Raw genomic sequence first — 21,656 nt, 5'->3', positions numbered from 1 at the left:
GGGTTCAAATATGATCTCAAACATTTCCTAGCTGTGTGACCCTGGGAAAGTCACTTAATTTCCATTGCCTAGCCCTTGCTGTTCTTCTGTCTTAGAATTGAATTAGTTCGCAGGTGCCTGAGCACCCAAAAGCCACTTGAAAGCAAACATCTAGTCACTGATCTTCCTGAGCTCCCAGTTCTAGAATATTTAATTCTGGAAAAACATTTGTAATGCTTAAACCTAATCCCAATTTAACAATTCCATTTGCAGTTGGAAGTTGAGAGGGCCATCTATATCCCTGCTCATCAGTGTTCTAGCCTTTTTGGATTTCAGATGTTAGGTGGCAGGACTTTAAGAGCTTCTAGAGGGGCAGCTAAGTGGTCAGTTAGAGAGTCAGACTTGGAGACGGAAGGTCGTGGGGTAAAATCTGGCCTCAGACACATCCTAGCTGGGTGACCCTGGACAAGTCCCTTAACCCGCATTGCCTAGCCCTTACTGCTCTTCTGCCTTAGAACCAATACATAGTATTGATTCTAAGATGGAAGGTAAGGGTTAAAAAAAGAAAAAGTTTCTGAAGCAGGATGGTGGCAGCTGCCCACAATTGCCCCTTCATCATATTGACATAAAGTTTCTCAGTGCATTAGCAGCACCTACTTTTGAAAACATTCCTTTCTTTCTCATTAATCCTACTCCATGAAACAGATTGCTAGTGTACCCTCCCAGCTAGAAAGCAAAACCGAATTGCTAACATTTAGGTAAGACTTACACACTTCATTTACAAATTACAGAAACATAAATTTAAAGCCGGAGGAGACAGTAGAGATTATTTAATTCAATTTCCATGTCTTATGAATGATGAAAAGAGACCCAGAGAGGTTTCGACTTGCCCAATCTTACACAGGCATTGAAATAGTAATACTGTGATTCTAATCAACTTGGTGGCAAGGAGAGATCTGGAGTCAGGAAGAGCCAATTTAAAATCTGGCCTCGGACATCAGCAATATGACCCAAGACAAGTCACTTAACCTCTGTTTGCCTCAGTTCCACATCTGTAAAATGGGATGGTAATAATATCTCCTACCTCCCAGAGTTGTGGTGAGTATTAAATGAGATAATAATTGTTAAGCACTTAATTAACACAATGCCTGATGCAGAGTAAGCCCTACGGAAATGTTAGCTATTATTATTAATCCAGATCCTCTGACTCCAAATCCAGTATTCTTTGCACTGTGCTGTGCTCTCATCCTCTCTGTTGTATTTCTACTGTAGAATTTGGTAGCCTTCACAAGGGTAAGGATTTTGTGTTGTCTAACCTTAGTATCTCCTCCCATGCCTAGCAGACTGCTTAATCATTTTTTTAAAAATTAGATTGTGCTGAAAGACTGATATAAACTTAAAGGCTCAGCATTTTTTTCACATAGTCTCTGTTAAAACATGACTATCCTAGAGAAAAGATGAAGAAGCACCTCCCACCAATTTTTCAGTAAAGAGGCGAAGGACTGTGAGTGCAGAACATCATATACTCTGTCAGTCGCAAACATGATGCTGCTTAGTTTGTGTTACTACCTTTCTTACACAGAAAAGTTTATTTGTAGTTGAAAGGTCTATCTGGAAATGACTAAAGTAATAACAAAAGGGATCAACAACAACCTCTTTTAAAAAAAGAAAGGGTAAGGGCAGCTAGGTGGTTCAGTGGATAAAGTGCCAGTTCTGGAGTTGGAAAGATCCGGGTTCAAATCTGGCCTCAGACACTTCCTATCTGTGTGATCCTGGGTAAGTCTCTTTACTCCATGTGCCTAGCCCTTGGCCTTCTGTCTTAGAGTTGTTACTAAAACAGAAAGTAAGAGTTTGTGTTTTTCGTTGTTGTTGTTGTAGTAGTTGTTGTTGTTTTGTGTTTTTTAAGAAAAATGACAAGCAGAAGGAGCTTAGAAAAACCTGGGCTTCCATGAAATGAAGCAGAGTTAAATAAGCAAAACCAAGAGAGCATTGCACCCAGTGACAGTAACACTGTACAATGAACAACTGTGAATAACTTACCAATTCTCAGCAATATAATGATTCAAAATAAACCACAAAGACTCAGGTTAAAAAATGCCATCTACTGCCAGAGAAAGAACTGATGGAGTCTGAATCTAGACTAAAGCAAACTTTTTTCACTTTCTTTCTTAATTTTTTTGTTTGACTTTCCTTCTTCAAAAAGATTATAGAAAAATGTTTTACATGACTGCGCATGTAAAATCTATTTCAGATTGCTTACCAATTCAACTAGGGGAGGAAGGAAGGAGAGAATTCAAGACTCAAAATTCTTTTTAAAATGTTGGACGGGACAGCTGGGTAGCTCAGTGGATTGAGAGCCAGGCCTAGACACGGGAGTTCTTAGGTTCAAATCTGGCCTCAGACACTTTCCAGCTGTGTGACCCTGGGCAAGTCACTTGACCTCCATTGCCTAGCCCTTACCACTCTTCTGCCTTGGAGGGTAAGGGTTTAAAAAAAAATAAACAAACAAACGAATGAATAAATAAATAAAATGCTGGAAACTTTTTACATGTAATTAGAGAAAAAATAAAATAATTTTTTTTCAAAAAGAAAAGAAAAAACTAGGAAAGGTAACCCAATGAATTTGGCCCAGCATCCATGCCTGAAAAAAGTTAGGGATATGCCCCAGACTTCCCTCAAAAATCCATCGTAGGTTACTTACAACCTTTATACGTTTCCAGTCTTGTTATATGTTTTGATACTTTTCCTACATCTCAAGATTGCCTAAGAGACTGTAACATTTTAAGCTTCCCTCTCTTTTCTAACAGATTTGAGATAGAAATTGAGCCCTTATTTGCCAGCATCGCCCTCTATGACGTGAAAGAACGGAAAAAGGTAAGGATGACAGGACGAGGGGGCAAAATCCTCTTCATTAATCAAGCAAATATAACTTTAGTTTGTTTTTTGAGCCTGATTTTCAAATCATTCTGTTCTGTTCATTAAAACCTGAGGCAGTCTAAGATAAGTAACTTAAGAGACCTTCCCCAGCTGCCCTGGTAGCTTCTGACGGCGCACACTGCAAACCCTCTTCAATTTCTGTTTGCTTTATGCAGTCTCTAAGGGCAAAGCTTTCCTCGAAGGTAGCGACCTACCTGTCTGACATTCCTGGGCCCTGCAAACAGACAAAAGGTGTTTGAATTCCTTTATGACCCCAAGGATATGGAAGTGATTTCGATCTCCATTTGGAGGCTGTCCTGGACATACTGTGGGATGGATTCATTATGTAGTGGCAGACATCTTCCCCAGGAAAGGACTAAATTGGCAACAGGGTAAATGGCACATCACATCCAGTGTGCCATTAAAGGACCTTCCTGGCCAAAGTTTTTTTCCATGAGTATTTTAGCTTGTAGTTCTTTAATTTTTTTTAAACCTTTACCTTCTGTCTTAGAATCGATACTGTGTATTGGTTCCAAGGCAGAAGAGCGTTAAGGGCTAGGCAATGGGAGTTAAGTGACTTGCCCAAGGTCACACAGCTGGGAAGTGTCTGAGGCCAAATTTGAACCCAGGACCTCCCATTTCTAGGCCTGGCTCTCAATTCACTGAGCTACCCAGCTTCCAGTTCTTTAATTTTTAAGCAATGAATGGAGCTTGGGGAGGAGGTGTGCACAAATAATGCCAGTGTGATAAACACTAGTCATTTTCTGTACTTCCTTGCCTATAAACCACCTTCAGGTCAAGAACTGGATGTGTTGGGGGTAGTGAGGTAGCTCAGTGGATTGAGAACCAGGCCTAGAGATGGGAAGTCCTGGGTTCAAATATGGCCTCATACACTCCCTAGCTGTGTGACCCTGGGCAAGTCACTTAACCTCTGTTGTCTAGTCCTTACCGCTCTTTTGCCTTAGAACCAATACACAATATTGATTCTAAGATGGAGGGCAAGGGTTTAAAAAAAAAAAAAGAAGTGGATTAAGATAGATAATTGTACTTAATGAGACCGTGGAGGTTTTGTGAACTTCTAGAAGTAACAATTCACTGCCCAAAATCAAACCACATCTTGCTTTATTTATTTATTTTTTCAGGTGGAAATCTACTACTTATTTAATTTCCTCCATGAATTTTTGTCTAGTGTAAGCAATATCCATCTTCTTTTGCAACATGATGAGCATGGGAATACCACATCTTGTTTTAAAGCAGAGTTTCAAGGAATATATTGCAAATGGCTCCCCGGTGTTTCTAGAGTGCAGTGCAATATGCATTGGATTTTCACAGCAGTCACTCCTCATAAAACACCACCGAAGCCCTCCTTGAGGTGTCTAATTGTCTTTGTATGTTCTGAGGTGTTTCTGACTCGACTTCACAGAATAATCATAAATAATAACTTTGAATGGCTCACCTTTCTTTTTTTTTGCTACTGCTATGTAGATTTCAGAAAATTTCCACTGTGACCTGAATTCTGACCAGTTCAAAGGATTCTTACGGGCTCACACTCCTGTCATTGACCCTTCTAGTCAGGCCAGAGCAGCAATATTCTCAGTCACCTACCCATCTTCAGATATCTATCTTGTCATTAAGGTATGTAAACCCAGAAGGACTTAAATTTTCTGTCCTGATATTTTGCCTTTTTTGGTTGGGATATGGGGGTCAGGATAAGGAATTTGTCTTTGGTGAGACCCACTAATAATCCTCATTTTCCAATAATTTCCAAGTCGGACTACATATTCATTCTTCCTTTGGTATTCATATTAAAAATTATATTTTCTTTACTATAATAGTTAGCTGACTCTTTCCAGACATCAGTCATTTTTAGGTTTCTCCAAAATGTGTGACTTTAATCTGGAAAACTCACCTGATTTTGGAGGTAGTTTAAGATTTTCATAAATACTTGCAACAAAATTAAACCTGTGTAAAAATTATTAGGTCTTCACAATTCCAGGGGTGAGCTCTGATCTATAAAACCCTACCTAGCCCCTTCTGTCCCCTCCCCCAAACCCTAAAACCTTTGAGTTCTAAAAACCCTCCATGAAAAAGCCATTCCTCTTCTATTCCCAAGTCGTCTTTAACACCCATCTTAGAGGTTGTGACTGTCTTTGATCAGGGCTAAAATGTGAATATAGAATTGTTAGGAAAGAATCCAGAGACAGGGTCTTCAGACCAAACAAAAAAAATATTCTTCCCAAAACAAAACAATATTTATTTAAGAGTAAGAAAATATCAGTTGGCTCATTTTTTTTCTACACAAGACCACATTAATTTGCCTATTATTTTCACCCCATAGGCAGCCAAGTGGCACAGTGGATAGAACCCCGAGTCCAGAGTTAGGAAGACCTAAGCTCAAATGTGGCTTAGACTCTTTCTAGTCGTGTAATCCTGGACAATTCACTTAACTGCTGTCTGCCTCATTTTCCCTATCTATAAAATGGAAATGATAACAGCACCTACTTCCCAAGGTTGTTATGAGGATCAAATGAGATCATATCTATAAAGCACCTATTACAGTGCTTGGCATATAATAGGAACTTAATAAATACCTACTCCCTTTCCTAACTGAATGAATTAAGTACATTATGCAGAAGCTTTCCAGCTGTAGAGACACAGACCAGATGTTTACCTTTGGAATATTTTGCTGAAAGATTAAGAAGGAATGACTTGCTTGAAGGGAACTCTTTTAAGGTTACAGAAAGTATAAAATTATGGTGAGCTTCATGTCCTCCATGGGCATCTCTTCATCTTTCTGAACCTCAACTTCCTCATCTGTAAAATGGGAATAATATACTCATCCTACCTGTTTTGCAGATGCTTTATGAATTGCAACGTATCAAATAATTATAAGTGATTTTTACTCTTGCTGAGATTTACAGATTCAAAGGTTTGGAGGCAAAGGGGATCTTTACTATGTCAAGTCCAACCCCTTCATCCTACAGATGACACAAAAGTTCAATCAGTTGTGACTTAAAGTTATACAACTAGTTTAGTGGTAGAGCTGGGAGAAGAACCCAAGTCCCCTGACTTTGAGTCCAGAAGGTTCTCTATCATGCGACTGAATCTGTCAAAAATATTAGAAATCACTCATTCATTTACTGTTGATCATTAAATAAGTCCTTTCCTAGTGTGAAATCAAAGACAAATTAAAAATCATTTGGTTATAGTTAAAGAACTTTCAACAAATTTAAATAACAAAATGATCACTTCAGGGTTTGGGAATTATTTAACTTTATCTCATTCTGATAAAGGTAAAGGAGTTAAACCTGAATTAAATTAATTAAATTAATTAATTAATAACTAAATTTAATTTAATTTGAACTTCTATTTTTGCAAGAAAGAAAGGATTCAGAAGGCTTGTTTAGGGGGATTTTAATTTTTTTAAGTTGTTTCTAAGTGAGTTTGTTAAATCCAGCTTGACAGACTCCTCTTGTTCTCTTCAGCCTTGAACTGAATCAAAATGGCATCAGACTCCCCAGTATAACACCACTGACTTTCCAGGACTTACCTAATTATTTCAGATCATAAGCTATGCTTGCAAATTTCCTTCCCAAGGCCCATTTAAATCAATAATAGTCACTCTAATAGGGACTATAAGAGAGACAATTACAGATAACTTATTATCTTCATTTAGGCATCTTGCACATGGCTTAATCCCTCAGCTTACTTTAAGAGAGAGAGCACATTTTTTTTTTTGTCGTAAGGGATCATAAAGCAAATTAGTTTTGAGCTTCCTCTATGTCTCATGTGCTTTGTTTTAATATTACTTTTGTTGTTAGATTGAAAAAGTTCTTCAGCAGGGAGAGATTGGCGACTGTGCAGAGCCCTACATGGTTATCAAAGAAAGTGATGGAGGCAAGGTATGCTATTTTGAGTACTGTTAAATGCAATTTTCTTAGAATGGATGGATATTATGAGATTAATTCTTCAAAGCATTTAATGGAAAATAGTTTGTTATGCGTCCCAAGATAAAACTTAATGAGTAACATTTAAATAAAGGGAGAAGATGCTCATTCTCTTTAGCACTTATTATAAATGCAAAGGAGGGAAAATAAAATTCACCCATTGCCAAAAGTGGAAAGCATTTATCCACATCAGCTAAACTCTTTGAAGATATTGACTTTTTTTTTTGTTTTGTTTTCGTTCCAACTGCTAAGCAATAGGTGCTTTCCTCATAGTTGGCACTTAATGAATGTCTTGTTGGATCAATTTTGGATCATGAAAAAATATGAACGGTCTAGTTAGGCGAGGCCTTGCTCCTAGCAACATTGTTCATTGCCCAGTGGCCTTGTTGCATTGACCTGGATGGCCAATGTGGTGGCCACAAAATTGACAAAGGGACCCCACCATATTGAACAGAACCAGATGTACAGCCCTTCACTTGACAGCATGGGATTACTTCAGAGCTTATATGGAAATTAGAAATCAGGAGTATATCTATTCCATTAGCACACCAAACCTAAAGTAGCTCTAAAGGATCAACACCACCAATAGCAAGACTCTTTCTATGCTAATTAAGTAGCTAGTACATATTTTTTGAATAAGATTTACATATTCAATACATTACAACACTCATCATTGAATGGCGTTGAGCAAATTAAACCAACACCCAACACTGCTTTTTTTAAGCCAGTTTTGGATTTATTTTGAAAATTCTTGTTTTTTATCCCATATGTGGAAGGATCCCCTTGGAAACTTTTATCACTTTAACAGAGCTGTGTTAGTTATTTATTATGTAACTTCCAGGGGAAAGTTTTGGAAAACAATATGACTTGAGGGCTCTGTAATTAGCTGCCTGAATTAATCAAGGTCCTGATATTGCTAACTACCAAAGTGCCCGCCACTATGGATGGATTATAGCAGTGATTCCCAAAGTGGGCGCTACCACCCTCTGGTGGGTGCTGGAGTGATCCAGGGGAGCGGTGATGGCCACAGGTGCATTTATCTTTCCTATTGATTGCTATTAAAATTTAAAAAAATTAATTTCCAGGGGGCTAAGTAATATTTTTTCTGGAAAGGGGGTGGTAAGCCAAAAAAGTTTGGGAACCACTGGATTATAGGATTGTAGATTTATGCCTAGAATGGATATTAGAGGCCATCAAATCCAAGTTCCCTCATTTAGCAGAAGAGAAAACTAACCCAGAGATCTGCTCAAGGTTACTCAGCTTACAAGTATCTTAGGTAGGATTTTAACCTAAGTCTATCTGATTCTGGGGCAGCTAAGTTGAGCAGCGGACAGACCATTGGACCTGGAGTCAGGAAGACTCGTTTTCTCCAGTTTTAATCTGGTCTCAGACACTTACTAGATGTATGACCCTGGGCAAGTCACTTAACCCTGTTTGCCTCAATTTCCTCATCTTTCAAATGAGCTGAAAAAGAAATGGCAAACCACTCTATCATTTTTGCCAAGAAATCCCCAATAGGGTCATGAAGAGTTAGACATGACTTAAAAATTGACCCAACAACAACTATATGACTCAAAGTCTAATGCCCTGCTACCATAGGATGCTAGCAGCTCACTGACCTTTCTAAAATTTTTTCTCCAGCTTTGTTTCCTCATCTCCCTAAATTTCCTAACTCTTTGTTTATTTGCTAGTCTCACCTAGTAATGTAGTTTGTAATATGCAGGTATTTTTGCCTCTGTGATAATAAATAAAATGCTGTGGTATTGACACTGCCTTGCTTCTGATTACATGATTTTTTCTTCTTGTTTTAGAGCAAAGAAAAAGTTGAAAAGTTGAAAATTCAAGCTGAATCCTTCTGCCAGCGCTTAGGAAAGTACCGGATGCCTTTTGCCTGGGCTCCCATAAGTTTAACAAGTTTCTTTAATGTTTCTACCCTTGATAGAGAGATAGCTGATATGGAAACCATGGTTGGTAAGTATTTCAAGTATGATAAGAAATGGATTTTTTCTTTTATATGTGCTATCATCAATGAAGCACCTATAAGATGAATTTGGATTAGTGGGGGTAGAGGGTCTGAGAGGAAAGGACCTAGAGGAAGGAAAAAATATTGGATAAAGGTAATTATAAATTATACCCTTGTTAGAGTCAGATTCAAAAACTTACTTAGAAGACCATTTGCCATTAGAGTTTCAAGGATTGAAATAAATGTATTAAATTTTTATAGTGGCCTTTTCATTTAGGTTATGTTTTTCCTAAAGGTTTTTAACCTTAAAACCACAGCATATAATTGCCCTTAAAGCAAAGTTATGAAAAATAAGAGTATGAAATAAACCCTAGTACTCTGTGAAACAAAAGAAAGATCATGAAACATTGTTATGGATGGGCAGAGGTAGCTAAAGAAGGTCTATCCATGAGAGAAGATAGTAAAATGTAAAACTCTATCACTTTATCCTAGTTAGGAGCTCCTTAAAAATAAATTTATCTTTTGTTCAGATGCCATGGAAAAAATGGATTTGTTGAAAGAATATTCAACAATAGCCTCCTGTTCTCTGTTCTTTCTTTCCCTTCTTTGTCCTATTACCCCAACATCAGTCTCTGGATTATTAACCTCACAAGTAGGATGAGTAAGGAATTCTTCAGGGGAGTTTTTAAACTTTTAAGAATCACACCACTATTACTTGTAATGATTCTTCTGAGTCTCGCATGGTTTTGGTGAAAAGACTCGTATTCCCATCCTTCTTTTTCATGTACCCAACAGCCCAAACTTCATCTTCTTTCTTTTTTTTCCTCTCATTTTATTTGGCTTTTATTCATTCTTTTTGTTTAGTTTTATTGATCTCCTTTGTTTTTTTTTTCTTTTGCATCAGTCACGTCCCAGTATTCCTCTCATTAAACCCTCCCTTGAAATAAATGTATTTAAACAAACTAATGAACACACCAGCCACATCTGACAACTTATGCAACATCATGTTCCCATTATCCCCTTCTCTTTTCCATCTATCATCCATTCATTCTTTTTTCTTTCATCCATTCTTTCTTCTTCCTCTCTTATCCATTCTTTCTTATTTTCTTTCATCTATCCTGTCTTCCATCTTTTCCCCTTGACTTTCTTTGAGCACACTTATCAATCTGCTCTCCTGAAATACATTTAATTGGTTAATAAGTAGGTCAACTTTTTTGGATCCTGAAATACATTCCAGCATATTTAAACATCAATTTTTATGCAAGTTGGCGTAGTTCAATTTGTAAATGTAAGTAGAATTGACAGGAGAACTAATATAAGAAATAAAATCCTTGAAGGAAAATCCACTTTCAGTGGCATTTCCAGAATATTGGTTACTGATTTGGTTACTGACACAGAAAAATATTAATTAAAATAATCATCATTTTCATTCTAGGGAAAGGTTCTGTGGGTGAGAGGAGAACGCTGTCCCAGTCTAGAAGACTTTCTGAGAAAAGCTTAAACTTAGAGGACAATTATATGGGATCCAACTTCAAAACTATCCCAATGACTGTAAACAGCTTTTTCAAACAGGTACTTTGTGCTTTTTTTTTTTTTTTACTTTGTTTTCTAGGGCATTAAGACAGTTACCACTTTGCTAGTATCTGTTGCAAAAACAACAACAAAAAGAGAGGATTTCACCTTTCTCATAGAAAAAGGGAAACAGGTATGTTCTTATGATGCTCACAGATGAAGGAACCTTAAAAGATTGTCTAGTATCATCCCATTCTCTTACAGATGAGGAAACTGAGACCCTAAGATGTGTCTCACCCAAGGTCATACAGGTGGTAGATTTAAAATTTTAACTCAGGTTCTCCAATTTCAAGTTCAGTGGTCAGTCTAGTTCTCTGAACTGCCTTCCATGCTACCATATTTGATCCTTGGGATATTAATAATTGTAAGCTTTTTGAAAGCAGGGATTATTTCTCCAATATCTAGTACAGTCAGCACTTATTAAATCCTTGTTGTCTAAGAATTATTTTTGATCTGCCCCTTTCCTTCTCCAAACATAAGTTATTTAAGAGTAAGAGATCATTTTTTGATTTTGTTTTTATATCTCTAGCACCTACCTAGTTCCTGGCTAGAGATATAAAAATAAAATCAAGGTCATACAGGTGGTAGATTAAAAATTTTAACTCAGGTTCTCTGATTTTAAGTTCAGTGGTCAATCTAATTCTCTGAACTGCCTTCTGGGTAATATCAGTATTAAGAGTTTACTAGAAAAATATAGTACTCACCAAGAAACTCACATTATTTTTTTTAAACCCTTATCTTCTGTCTTAGAATTGATACTAAGTATAGGTTTCAAGGCAGAAGAGTGGTATGGGCTAGTCAGTGAGGGTTAATTATCTTGCCCAGGGTCACACAGTTAAGAAGTATCTGAGGCCAGTTTTGAACCCAAGACCTCCCATCTCCAGGCCTGGCTTTCTTTCTGCCTAGTTCTACCTAGTTTCACCTAGCTGCCTCTAAAAGTAACATTTTTAAAATCACAAAGAAGACAAACATAATTAAGTTTTGTTTTCATGAGATGTGCTATATTCTAGGAAATCTTTATGAAGGACATCAATATATTAGGAACTTCTTTTCAAACCCTTATTCAGAAATATCTCTGAGACATAAAACAGGCAAATAGAGTTAAGTAATTTGCTCAGGATCACAGCTCGGAAGGGTTTTAGGCCATATTTGAACCCTGGTCTCTGGACTCCAGTCTGGTGCTTTATCCACTGTGCCACTTAGCTGCCCCCATAGGAAACTTCTAATGTAGGGCAATTAAAATGGTGAGATTTGGAAGCCATTATATATGCAGAAGGAACTAAGGGAGACAGCATAGTACACTGAAATGGGTACTGGATTCAGAATTAAAGGAACTGGGTTCAAATCCTAAATAGTTCTCTTATTGTTCATGTGACCTTGGACAAGTCACTCTCTGGAGCCTAGTTCTTCATCTGTAAAATAAGATAATTGGATTAGATGGCTTCGAGGGCCAATATCAGTTCACGATTTATTAGCCTATGGAATAATATGTAGTCTAGAGAAGAGAAGACTGAGGTAAGGTAGGATTAGCTGAGAGCCGTTTACAAATATTTGAAGGATTATCATGTTGAAGAGGAAAAGACCGGGCAGAACTAGCAGCTATGGCTAAAAATTATAGGGAAAGAGATTGTGGCTTGATATAAAAATAAGCCTTTTAATAGGCAGACTTGTCTAAAAGTCAGGATATTGTCTATATCAAAATAGAATGAGCTCTTTGCCAATGACATTATTCAAGCAAAATCTAGATGGGCATCCATCAAGGACAGTATAGAAGGGAAACTGGGTGCCAGCGTGGAGTCAGGGACCCTAAAGCTTCTTTCTGCCTCTCAGGACTGGGATTCTTTGGCTTCTCAAAAGCATTTTGAAAAATATCCAAGGATAAAAAGATTTTCATATTCTGACCCAAACCAAAGAGTTGACTGTGAGTATGTGTCTTCTATGACCCTAATAATGGCTTTTCCCTTGTCAGGAAGGAGACCGTCTTAGTGATGAAGACTTACTCAAATTTTTAGCTGACTATAAAAGATCTTCATCCCTCCAGAGAAGAGTGAAGTCAATACCAGGTATGGGTAGGACACTTTTACTCTTTGCAGGTTCACCAAACCTACTGATTACTGAAAACAGTGATTTGAATTATATATGAATTCATGTTATTTATTTATTTTAAACCCTTACCTCCTGTCTTAAAATCCATACTGTGTATTGGTTCCAAGGCAGAAGAGCGGTCAGGGCTGGGCCATGGGGGTGAGGTGACTTGTCCAGGGTCACCCAGCTGGGAAGTGTCTAAGGGCAAATTTGAACCCTCTCTAGACCTGGCTCTCTATCCACTGATCCACCCAGCTGTCTCCTGAGAATCATTCTTAATCAGGCTTAGATATCATAAGGAAATGACCCAGCAACACCACTCCATACTTAGAGGAGTTTCCTAAATAGGACCAAGGCTTGGGTGAGAGTCTGAGCTGATGGCCAGGGATGCCCTGAGTTGGTACTGGTACATGGTGGCTATGTTTAGCTGGGCGTCTCATCCAATCCAAAACTGAGGTGGCTTCAGTGTTTTGGAAATCTGGGGGCAAAAGAGATAGAGTGCTGCTGGGCCTGGAGTCAGGAAGACTCCTCCATGTTCAGATCTGGCCTCCGGACGCTGACTGGCTGGGTGACTCCGAGCAAACCACGTCTCCCTGTTGGCCTCAGTTTCCTCATCTGCCAAATGAGCTGGAAAAGGAGATGGCAAACCATTCACCAGTATCTTTGCCGTGAAAACCCAAATTGGGGTCCTAAAGAGTCAGGCATGCCTCAAAAGACTGAAAAAATGACTAAAAGCTAACAAGAAGAACATGTTTGCCCAGGATAAGTGAATAAGTCAGGGTCCTGGAAAAGTATAGGTCATGGTTGTTAGGCCCCGTTAGCCTAAGTGACTCTATGTTGGAGTTCTGTCACTTATAATGCAATATATAATATAATACAATATCAAAAACAAATATTTGAAAAATCACAGTTATCAGAATGGGAAATGTGTCCTGTACTACTTACTTACTTTATTTTATTTTATTTTATTTTATTTTGAATGTTCTAATTTCTTTATTGCAATAAGTAGCCTAAGGACTTCTTCTGGGGAATACTATTTTGGTTTAAAATATCAGATCCTCTTGGAAGATATACTCCTAATTTTCCATTAAAAATCTTATAATTCCTTTTTTTAATTATCAATTAATTAATTAAGAATATTTTGCCATCACTGCTATGTAGAGATCAATAAATTATCTTTGTCAGTTGTGTGTCCTTATATCAAAACCAAGTCATTGTTGTTAATAGTAATAATATGGAGATCACAAAAGTTTTTGAACCCTGAAGATAGAGATTAAATATTAAGTCAAGGAGTTGAGGGACCACAGAGTCACCATTTTAGATTCCTGTTTTCTAAATCATTTATTCATTCCCTTAGTTTGCCACATTGAGGAGGAACAAAATGGAAAGAGGACTGGCTTTTAGAGTCAGAGGACCAGAGTTCAAATTCTAATTCTGATACTTATTAGCTATGTGACATTGAACAAATTCTCTATACCTTTTCCTCATCATCAAATGAGAGGGTAAGAATAAGTGATCCCTTAGACTCCTTCAGCAGTAAATCCAGAGTCCTAAACCCTAATTGGCAAAAAACAAAACAAAACAAAAAATTTTACCTGAAGATAGATGACCAACTTGCTTTTAAGTCTTTCTTAGAATAGACAAACAGAAGAGCAGCTGAGTGGCTCTGTGAATTGAGCCAGGCCTAGAGACGGGAGATTCTGTCTGGGTTCAAATCTGGCCTCAGACACTTCCTCGCTGGGTGACCCTGGGCAAGTCACTTAACCTCCATTGCCTAGCCCTTACCTCTCTTCTGTTGAGGAACCAATACATAGTATAGATTCTAAGGTGGAAAGTAAGGGCTAAAAATAAAAAAGAACAGACAAACAGAGCTAGAAAGGTATCTTCCCCCTCTCCTCAGTTCTCCTGTTTCTTTCCTCATTTTTATAACTATGTTACTTAGCTCCCTATTGAGGGGCAGGATAGCTTAGCAGGATATCAGACTTGGCTTTCCAAAGATCTGGGTTCAAATCTAACCATTAATATTCAATTTGTCTGAGGCTCAGGAGTAGTATTCCTCATACAGGATTCCTGTGAACAATAAGTTAATATATGTAATGCACTTTAGAAACTTTGCAGTGTTATACACTTGCCAGATATAACTATATTGTGTCTTTATGGGCAGCGAGGTGGTTCAGTGGATAGAAGGTTCAAATCAGAAAGACCTGAGTTGAAATCCAGCCGCAGACATTTACTAGCTGTGTAACTCTGGGCAAGCCACTTCAAACTGTTTGCTTCGGTTGCCTCATGTGTCAGATGAGCTGGAGAGGGAAATGGCCAACCACTTCAATGTCTCTGCCGAGAAACCCAGCACCACAAAGAATAGGGCACCACGAAAATAACTGAACTAGCACCTCATCATCATGTCATGTGGTTTGTTTCCAGTTATTCATTTTATTTTTAAATTGTTTTTCTTTTCTTTTCTTTCTTTTCTTCTTTCTTTCTTTATTTTTTGCTGCAGGTTTACTTAGACTAGAAATATCCCCAGCCCCAGAGGTAGTAAACAGCTGCTGTCTGACTCCAGAGCTGTTACCCGTGAAACCACTTCCTGAAAATCGGACCCGACCACATAAAGAGATTCTGGAATTCCCAATTAAAGAAGTGTATGTCCCTCACACTGTCTACAGGTAAGATAAATTAGAGTTTTTTCAAGACCAGCAAAACTACTATGTAGACCACTAAAAATGTTGCTTTGAATTTTTCATAATTCATAGATAGTGCAAATTTTTAAGGCTTCCTTCGTCCTCCAAACATCAAAGATTGTTCTGCTTGAACAAATGTATCTCTCTAATACCTTTGTTGAACCATCCACTTTGTTGAATCATTTGCTACCCTTCCCCTCTCCCCACCTCCTTGGTGGTATGGATGGCTGTCTACTTATACATTCATTATGTGAGATAATTTTCCATAATCATCCTTTCCCCTACTCTCACCCTTGAACTTTGTGCCCAAGCTATGTTTTTCTCTGAAGCATTAATTATTGATGTTTTGAAGTCTTTCTCTTCTCCTGAGTTTCTTTTTTCCCCCATTAATTAATTTGTGTGTTTATTACATTAAAACGCCCAGTTAACTTCCTCCTTCCTTCCCTTCCCCTAATTGGAGAAGGCATCATTTGGGGAAATATATATATGTGTGTGTGTGTGTGTGTGTGTGTGTGTATACACACATATATATGGAGAGAAATGGACGGATGGATGGACAGACAGATAGAAAGAAAGATAGGTAATTATGTCCTGCTTATTTCTATTTATCATTTTTTCCTCTGGAGGTTGTCATAAACAAGTCATTCTTTTAAAAATATTTTTTGTTGCTATATGGAATGCTTTTTTTGGTTCTGCTTGTTTTACTCTTCATAATTTCATGTAGATATTTCCATGATTTTCTAAAATTAACCTGTTCATCATTTCTTCCATCATGGTAGTATTCCATCACAATCATATGCCACAACTTATTTAGCCATTCCCTGAGTTTCTGTCTTGAGATCTCTGCTATCATAATAGCTCATTATGGCAAGGTTCTTTTTTGTTTGTTTGCCTATTCTTCCAGACTACTTCTTGACTTTGGCCTTAATGTTAGGGCTGGGCTCTATGGCACTTCGGAAGAAGGTTTGGGCCAGTCCTGTTGCTGCTTTCTTGGGGTACTGAGTATTGTGTTATTCTAGGATTTAGAGCAGGGGCCGGCAACATATGGCTCTCAAGCCATATCTGGCTCTTTTGAGGACCAGATATGGCTCTTTCTGCAGGAGCCATAAAGTCAATTTTTTTTCAGGCGCTGTTACAGGAGTGCGCACTGTGAGCACTGTACGGCTCTCACAAAATTACATTTTTAAAAATGTGGCATTTATGGCTCTCACGGCCAAAAAGGTTGCCGACACCTGATTTAGAGGATAGGTCAAGGACCTTCAAGCATTCAGTGCTTCCAAAGGTGTCTGATCACTGCCCTCTGTGGTTGGTGCTCTGCACGTTTTTGGCCTAGATCTGCAAGAGCAGACTGCTGCTGGACTTGGCCCCTAAGTGGGAAAGTTCTGTTGATTCAGAGGACCCGAACTGGAGGCTCTCTGAAGAAAGTACTTCAGAACTATATGTGCCTCTATTAATGTAAGTAGTAATTCTGGTGGTAACGATTAGCCAGGCTGATCCTTGGACACAATCTGACGATAGCCTTGCACTCAGAGCTTCTCCATCTTGATAAGACTTTATATGGCTTATGTTCCACTGAAAGGACTCCAGAGACCTCAGAATCACTGCCACCCCATATGGGGGTAGGAAGCCAGTGATGGCATGACATTTTAAAGAAAATTAATTGTTGTAATAAATAGTAGTAGTAGCAGTTAGTGAGGGCAGGGCATTTTAAAGAAAATAAAGAACATAAATATGTTATAGTAGGGGGCTGCTGAGTGGCATAGTAGAGAGTCAGGCCCAGAGATGGGAGGTCCTGGGTTCAAATCTGACCTCACTTCCTAGCTGTGTGACCCTGGGCAAGTCACTTAGCCCCTATTGCCTAGCCCTTACCTCTCTTCTGCCTTGGAGCCAATACACAGTATTAATTCTAAGATGGAAGGTAAGGGTTTAAAATATATATATGATAGGGGACAGTTAGGTGGCCCAGTGGATAGAAAGTGAGACAAGAGGTCCTGGGTTCAAATCTATCTTCAGACATTTCCTAGCTGTGTGATCCTGGGTAAGTTCCTTAACCTCCATTGCCTAGCCCTTACCAATCTTCTGCCTTAGAACACATTACAGTATTGATTCTAAGTCAGAAGTTAAGAGGTTAAATATATATATGTGTGTGTGTGTGTATATATCTATATCTATATCTATATATATGATATAGTAGTACTACTATTAATAGTAGTAATAGTAGTTGTAGTTAGTGAGTGGAGGCAGGACATTTTAGAGAAAGTGAAGAACATCAATATGATATAGTAGTAATAGTAGCAGTAGTAGCAATAGCAGCAGCAGCTAGCATTTATAGAATACTGCATATTAAAATGATGTTATATATTCTATTCCATTAATGATATAACATATATGTGTATATATATATACATATACATGTATATAATTGAGTATATTTACAGTTTACAAAGTACTTTACAAATATTATCTAATTTTATCCTCACAACAACCCTGGGAGGTAGATGCTATTATTATCCTCATTTAACAAATGAGGAAACTGAGGTAAACAGCAGTGAAGTGACTTTCCCAGGGTCACACAGTTTAAGTAAATGTTTGAGGGAACATTTGAACCCAGGTCTTCTGACTCCAAGACTAGCACTCTAGTGACCCACCTAGCTGCCTAGTAGGAAGATCACTGTAGTTAGAGGCAAGAAGACCTGGGTCCAAGTCCCTACTCTCCAACTCACAGCAGCCAGCAATGTGTCTTAAACTGAATAGAGCCTTTAGTGCAGATATATCTGTTAGACTGGTGAACTGAACCTAATGCATCTCCCTCATTTTACTGCTGAGGCAGCTGAATCCCTGAGAGGTTAAATAGCTTCAGAGGATCGCAGGTCTGAAGTATGACAGAGCTAGAAGGGACCTCAGAGTCCGTATCATCTGCCACCCTGAGGACCCTGAGCTTTAAGAGAAATACAGCCTGCCTTTCACCCAATGAGGGCTGGCTGCTTTGCTCTCTTTCTGGGATGGGGTCTCAGTGGCCCAACCCATCCATCTTTTCTTCCTTTAAGCTGTTGCTGTCCACTGTCTGAATCCACTGGTCATGTGAATTCTCTGGCTAGGGATCTGTACCTTATAAATCGGAAGAAACAGAACACTCCTGTCTTCCACTCCTTAGAAAGGCTTGAAATAAAGTAAATATTTCCTTAGGAATGTAGATCTTGAGCTGGAAAGGGACCCTTTAGATGTTGTTTCATTCAACCTCTTATTGGACAGAAGAGGAAAATAATACCAAGAGATGTTAAGTGACTTTCCTATAGTCAGACAGATATTGTCTTAGAAGTAGAATTTGGACTTGGGTCCCTGACTCCAAATTCAATGATCTTTCTATTGTATCACAGCTTTGCTCAAACTAGGATTTGAACTCAAGACCTATTGATTCAAAAATCCTTCCATCGTTCCTCTGTCCCACACTGGCTCCACACTTCTTCCTGAGGCTATGGCTGTATCTTTTTTGCAAAGTCTTATCCTATAATGGAACTCATGCGTGTGGTGTTAGAATAGATTTGCACAAAAATGAATTTTGTAGCTCTCCAAATTTGCCTCAGCATTTCATTACCCACAGAAGGCGTTTATTGCTCTGTCTACTCCTTTGCAATGAACATTATCCCTTAATTATATCCCAGTCATTCTCAGAGTACATTAGTAAGAACTGAATGATCCCCCAATGTAGGAGTGCCAAGGAAGACAAGTCTGAACAGAGCACTTTTTGCTTGCTTGGTAATATAAGGTCAAGAGCTGCAGGTACCAAGTGAATGCGCTGTGTTCTCCAAGAATACCAGACTTCTGCTAAGCACCAGAAAACAAACTGAAACTTGGGATTTTGCTGTCTAAAAAATTTGTGGGAATGTAAAGTTGCAGTGGTCTCCCTGGTGGAGGAGGTAACTTGTTCCTCAGAATGGTTGACTTGACCCCAAATCCCATGTGTCCTAGGGAAGGAGGGAGATAGTAGGTAGGGGAGATGGTGGTCCCAGGAGATGGACACCACAGGACTATTGAAGGATCCATCACCAGATAGAGAAGGAATTTAAATGGGAGCTGTCCTTGGTGCTCAGAGGTAAAGTCCCTCATCATTCCTTCCTAAGGGGCTGGAGCTGAGAGCAATCTTTTTTTTTGGAGGCGGGGAGGGTGTGTTGATTTTATTCCCCTTTCTCAATTCCAAATCTTTGAAATTATGTCAAAGAAATAAAACTACAGTGGACTCAATTCTTTGGTTAATTTTCTAATCATAACAACTGCCATTTATAGAATACTTTTAAGGTTAGAAAAATGCTTTATTTACATGATTTCATTTGCTTCTCTCAACTCTCTCATGAGGTGTAGCTACCATAAGTTGTATCATCATCTGGGTTTTACAGATTCGGAAACTGAAGTGGAGGAGCTAGTCCTCACATAGATGCACACAGTAAACATCAGATGGCATTCATACCCAGATTTCTCCTTACTCCAAGTTCAGCCCTCTTTCCATTAGACCATACTGTCACTGACAGCTAGGTGGAGGAGTGGGTAATGATGGGACCTGGAATTAGGGAGACTCATCTTCCTGAGTTCAAATCTGGCCTCAGACACTTAGTAGCTGTGTGACCCAGGGCAAGTCACTTAACCCTGTTTGCCTCAGTTTACTCATTTGCAAAATGAACTGGAGAAGGAAATGACAAACCACTTTGCTAAGAAAATGCTAAAAGGGGTTCATGAAGAGTCAGACATAAATGAAACAATGGAACAGCAACATATTGTCATTAAGTGCTTTGTGGCTTCTTTGACTAGATGATTTTTGTGATTAGATAATATTAACAGGGACACATGTATGATAAAGAAAGGATATAGACTGGATAAGCAGGCTTCAAGATAACACCTTCCAAGTGCTATACAAAACCATAGGAAATATGCAAAGAATTAGTGAAAAAACATGGAAGAGAATCCGTTGAAAAGGACAAATTGACGGATGGGTTGTCATTCACATCTGTGCTAATCAACTAACATGTATTAAGCTCTGACTATGTGCCAGGCACTTTGCCAATGACTAGGAATACAAAGAAGGGCAAAAGATGGTCCTTTCCTGAAGGAGCTCACAGTCTTACAAGGGAGATCAGGTACAAACAACTATGTACAAAGAATATATATATAGATATATAGATATATAGAATATATAGACTATATAGATAATATATAGAAATAGAGAGCAGCTAGGTGGTTCAATAGATAGAGAACCAGGCCTAGAAATGAGAGGTCCTGAGTTCAAATGTGACCTCAGACACTTTCTAGCTGGGTGACTCTGGGCAACCCTTGAGTCTCTTCTATCTTAGAATTAATACTAACCCCTGCCCCTAAGTATCCTCCATTCCCACAATCCCCTTTTCAGATTATTTTTGTGTACTGTATTTCCCCATTAAATTGTAAGTAAGCTCTTTAATGGCCAAAAAGAATTGATACTAAGATAGAAGGTAAGGATTTTAACAGAATAACAGAGGCAAGCATAGCTAGTAAGTGCTTGAGGCTAGATTTGAACTAAGGAAGATAACTCTTCCTGAATCCAGGCCTGGGAATCTATGCACTGTACTGCCTAGCTTCACAACTACGAATTAATCAGTCATTTATACTATAATGTTAATGAGTTTTAAGAGTTCAAAGTGCTATTTTCTCCAAAAGTATCTGCTTTTAAATAGGGATCAAAGATCCTGTTTGATTTAATCCTAAAGAACTGAGCTCTAATTATAGAATTTCTATCATCATCAAAAATATAATTCAGGGGCCCTCCTGTGCTCTGAATTCAGTTCTACCAATTGTCTACTTCATAAATTCAATCCTCCTTGGAGCTAACTTTAATATAGGAAAACCCAGATGAATAAAACACATATACTAAATTCTTTGTTTTAGAAAATAATTCTTTATTTGTCAGAGTCCACTAAAGAATTCCTTAAAAAGGCATTTGCCTTTCTGTACTTAAGTTTACAAAAATATTATTTACACTATTTTTTACACAAAGATGCATGCATATGCATACATGTGCTAACAAAGTCAGATTGATATTTAAGTCCCTTGTGTTTCTGGTGAGACAACACCTTCACTAGTTTTTTTTAAATAAACTAGTTTTCTTCCCTATTGAAAAACTGCTAGTAAGTCTTCTTGAAGAGAGCTAATGTTTCTGTTCCTGAGCAGAGATAATCTTCATTAGTTACCTTTCTAAAGTTCTAAAACCATTGGGATTTTGAAGCTGAGAGAATTGAGGCATCGGTGTCAGAGTCTCTTGGTTTGGTGGCTATCCTTGAGAGCATTGGATCTAGGGAAAATTGCCAAGTAGTCAAAGTTTGTTCCCATCTCTTTCCAAACCCCACCCCCAACAAGACTGTTTTTGTTCCTTATCTCTCTGGCCCATTATCTCTCCTACCCTAATCAATTCCCCAACCATTCAGGAACCCTGACCTCTATCTAAACTTGCTCTCACTGATAGAAAAGAATCTACTATCAAATTATTTA

General features: G+C 38.3%; 1 protein-coding gene across 2 annotated transcripts in view; it reads left to right on the top strand.

The window, feature by feature from the left end:
• Positions 1 to 21,656, top strand: part of DOCK8 (dedicator of cytokinesis 8) — a 225,805-nt gene that overhangs the window by 49,425 nt on the left and 154,724 nt on the right. For both annotated transcript variants that reach the window (XM_044659337.1, XM_044659328.1), the window contains exons 6-12: positions 2,787 to 2,853; positions 4,381 to 4,530; positions 6,717 to 6,797; positions 8,654 to 8,813; positions 10,241 to 10,377; positions 12,347 to 12,440; positions 14,963 to 15,128. In XM_044659337.1, coding sequence (XP_044515272.1) covers positions 2,787 to 2,853; positions 4,381 to 4,530; positions 6,717 to 6,797; positions 8,654 to 8,813; positions 10,241 to 10,377; positions 12,347 to 12,440; positions 14,963 to 15,128 — 855 coding nt within the window. The remainder of the gene's footprint in view (positions 1 to 2,786; positions 2,854 to 4,380; positions 4,531 to 6,716; positions 6,798 to 8,653; positions 8,814 to 10,240; positions 10,378 to 12,346; positions 12,441 to 14,962; positions 15,129 to 21,656) is intronic.

This window comes from Gracilinanus agilis, chromosome 1 (genome assembly GCF_016433145.1).
Source record: "Gracilinanus agilis isolate LMUSP501 chromosome 1, AgileGrace, whole genome shotgun sequence".
NCBI lineage: Eukaryota > Metazoa > Chordata > Mammalia > Didelphimorphia > Didelphidae > Gracilinanus > Gracilinanus agilis.
This window is presented reverse-complemented; position numbering and strand designations above follow the sequence as displayed.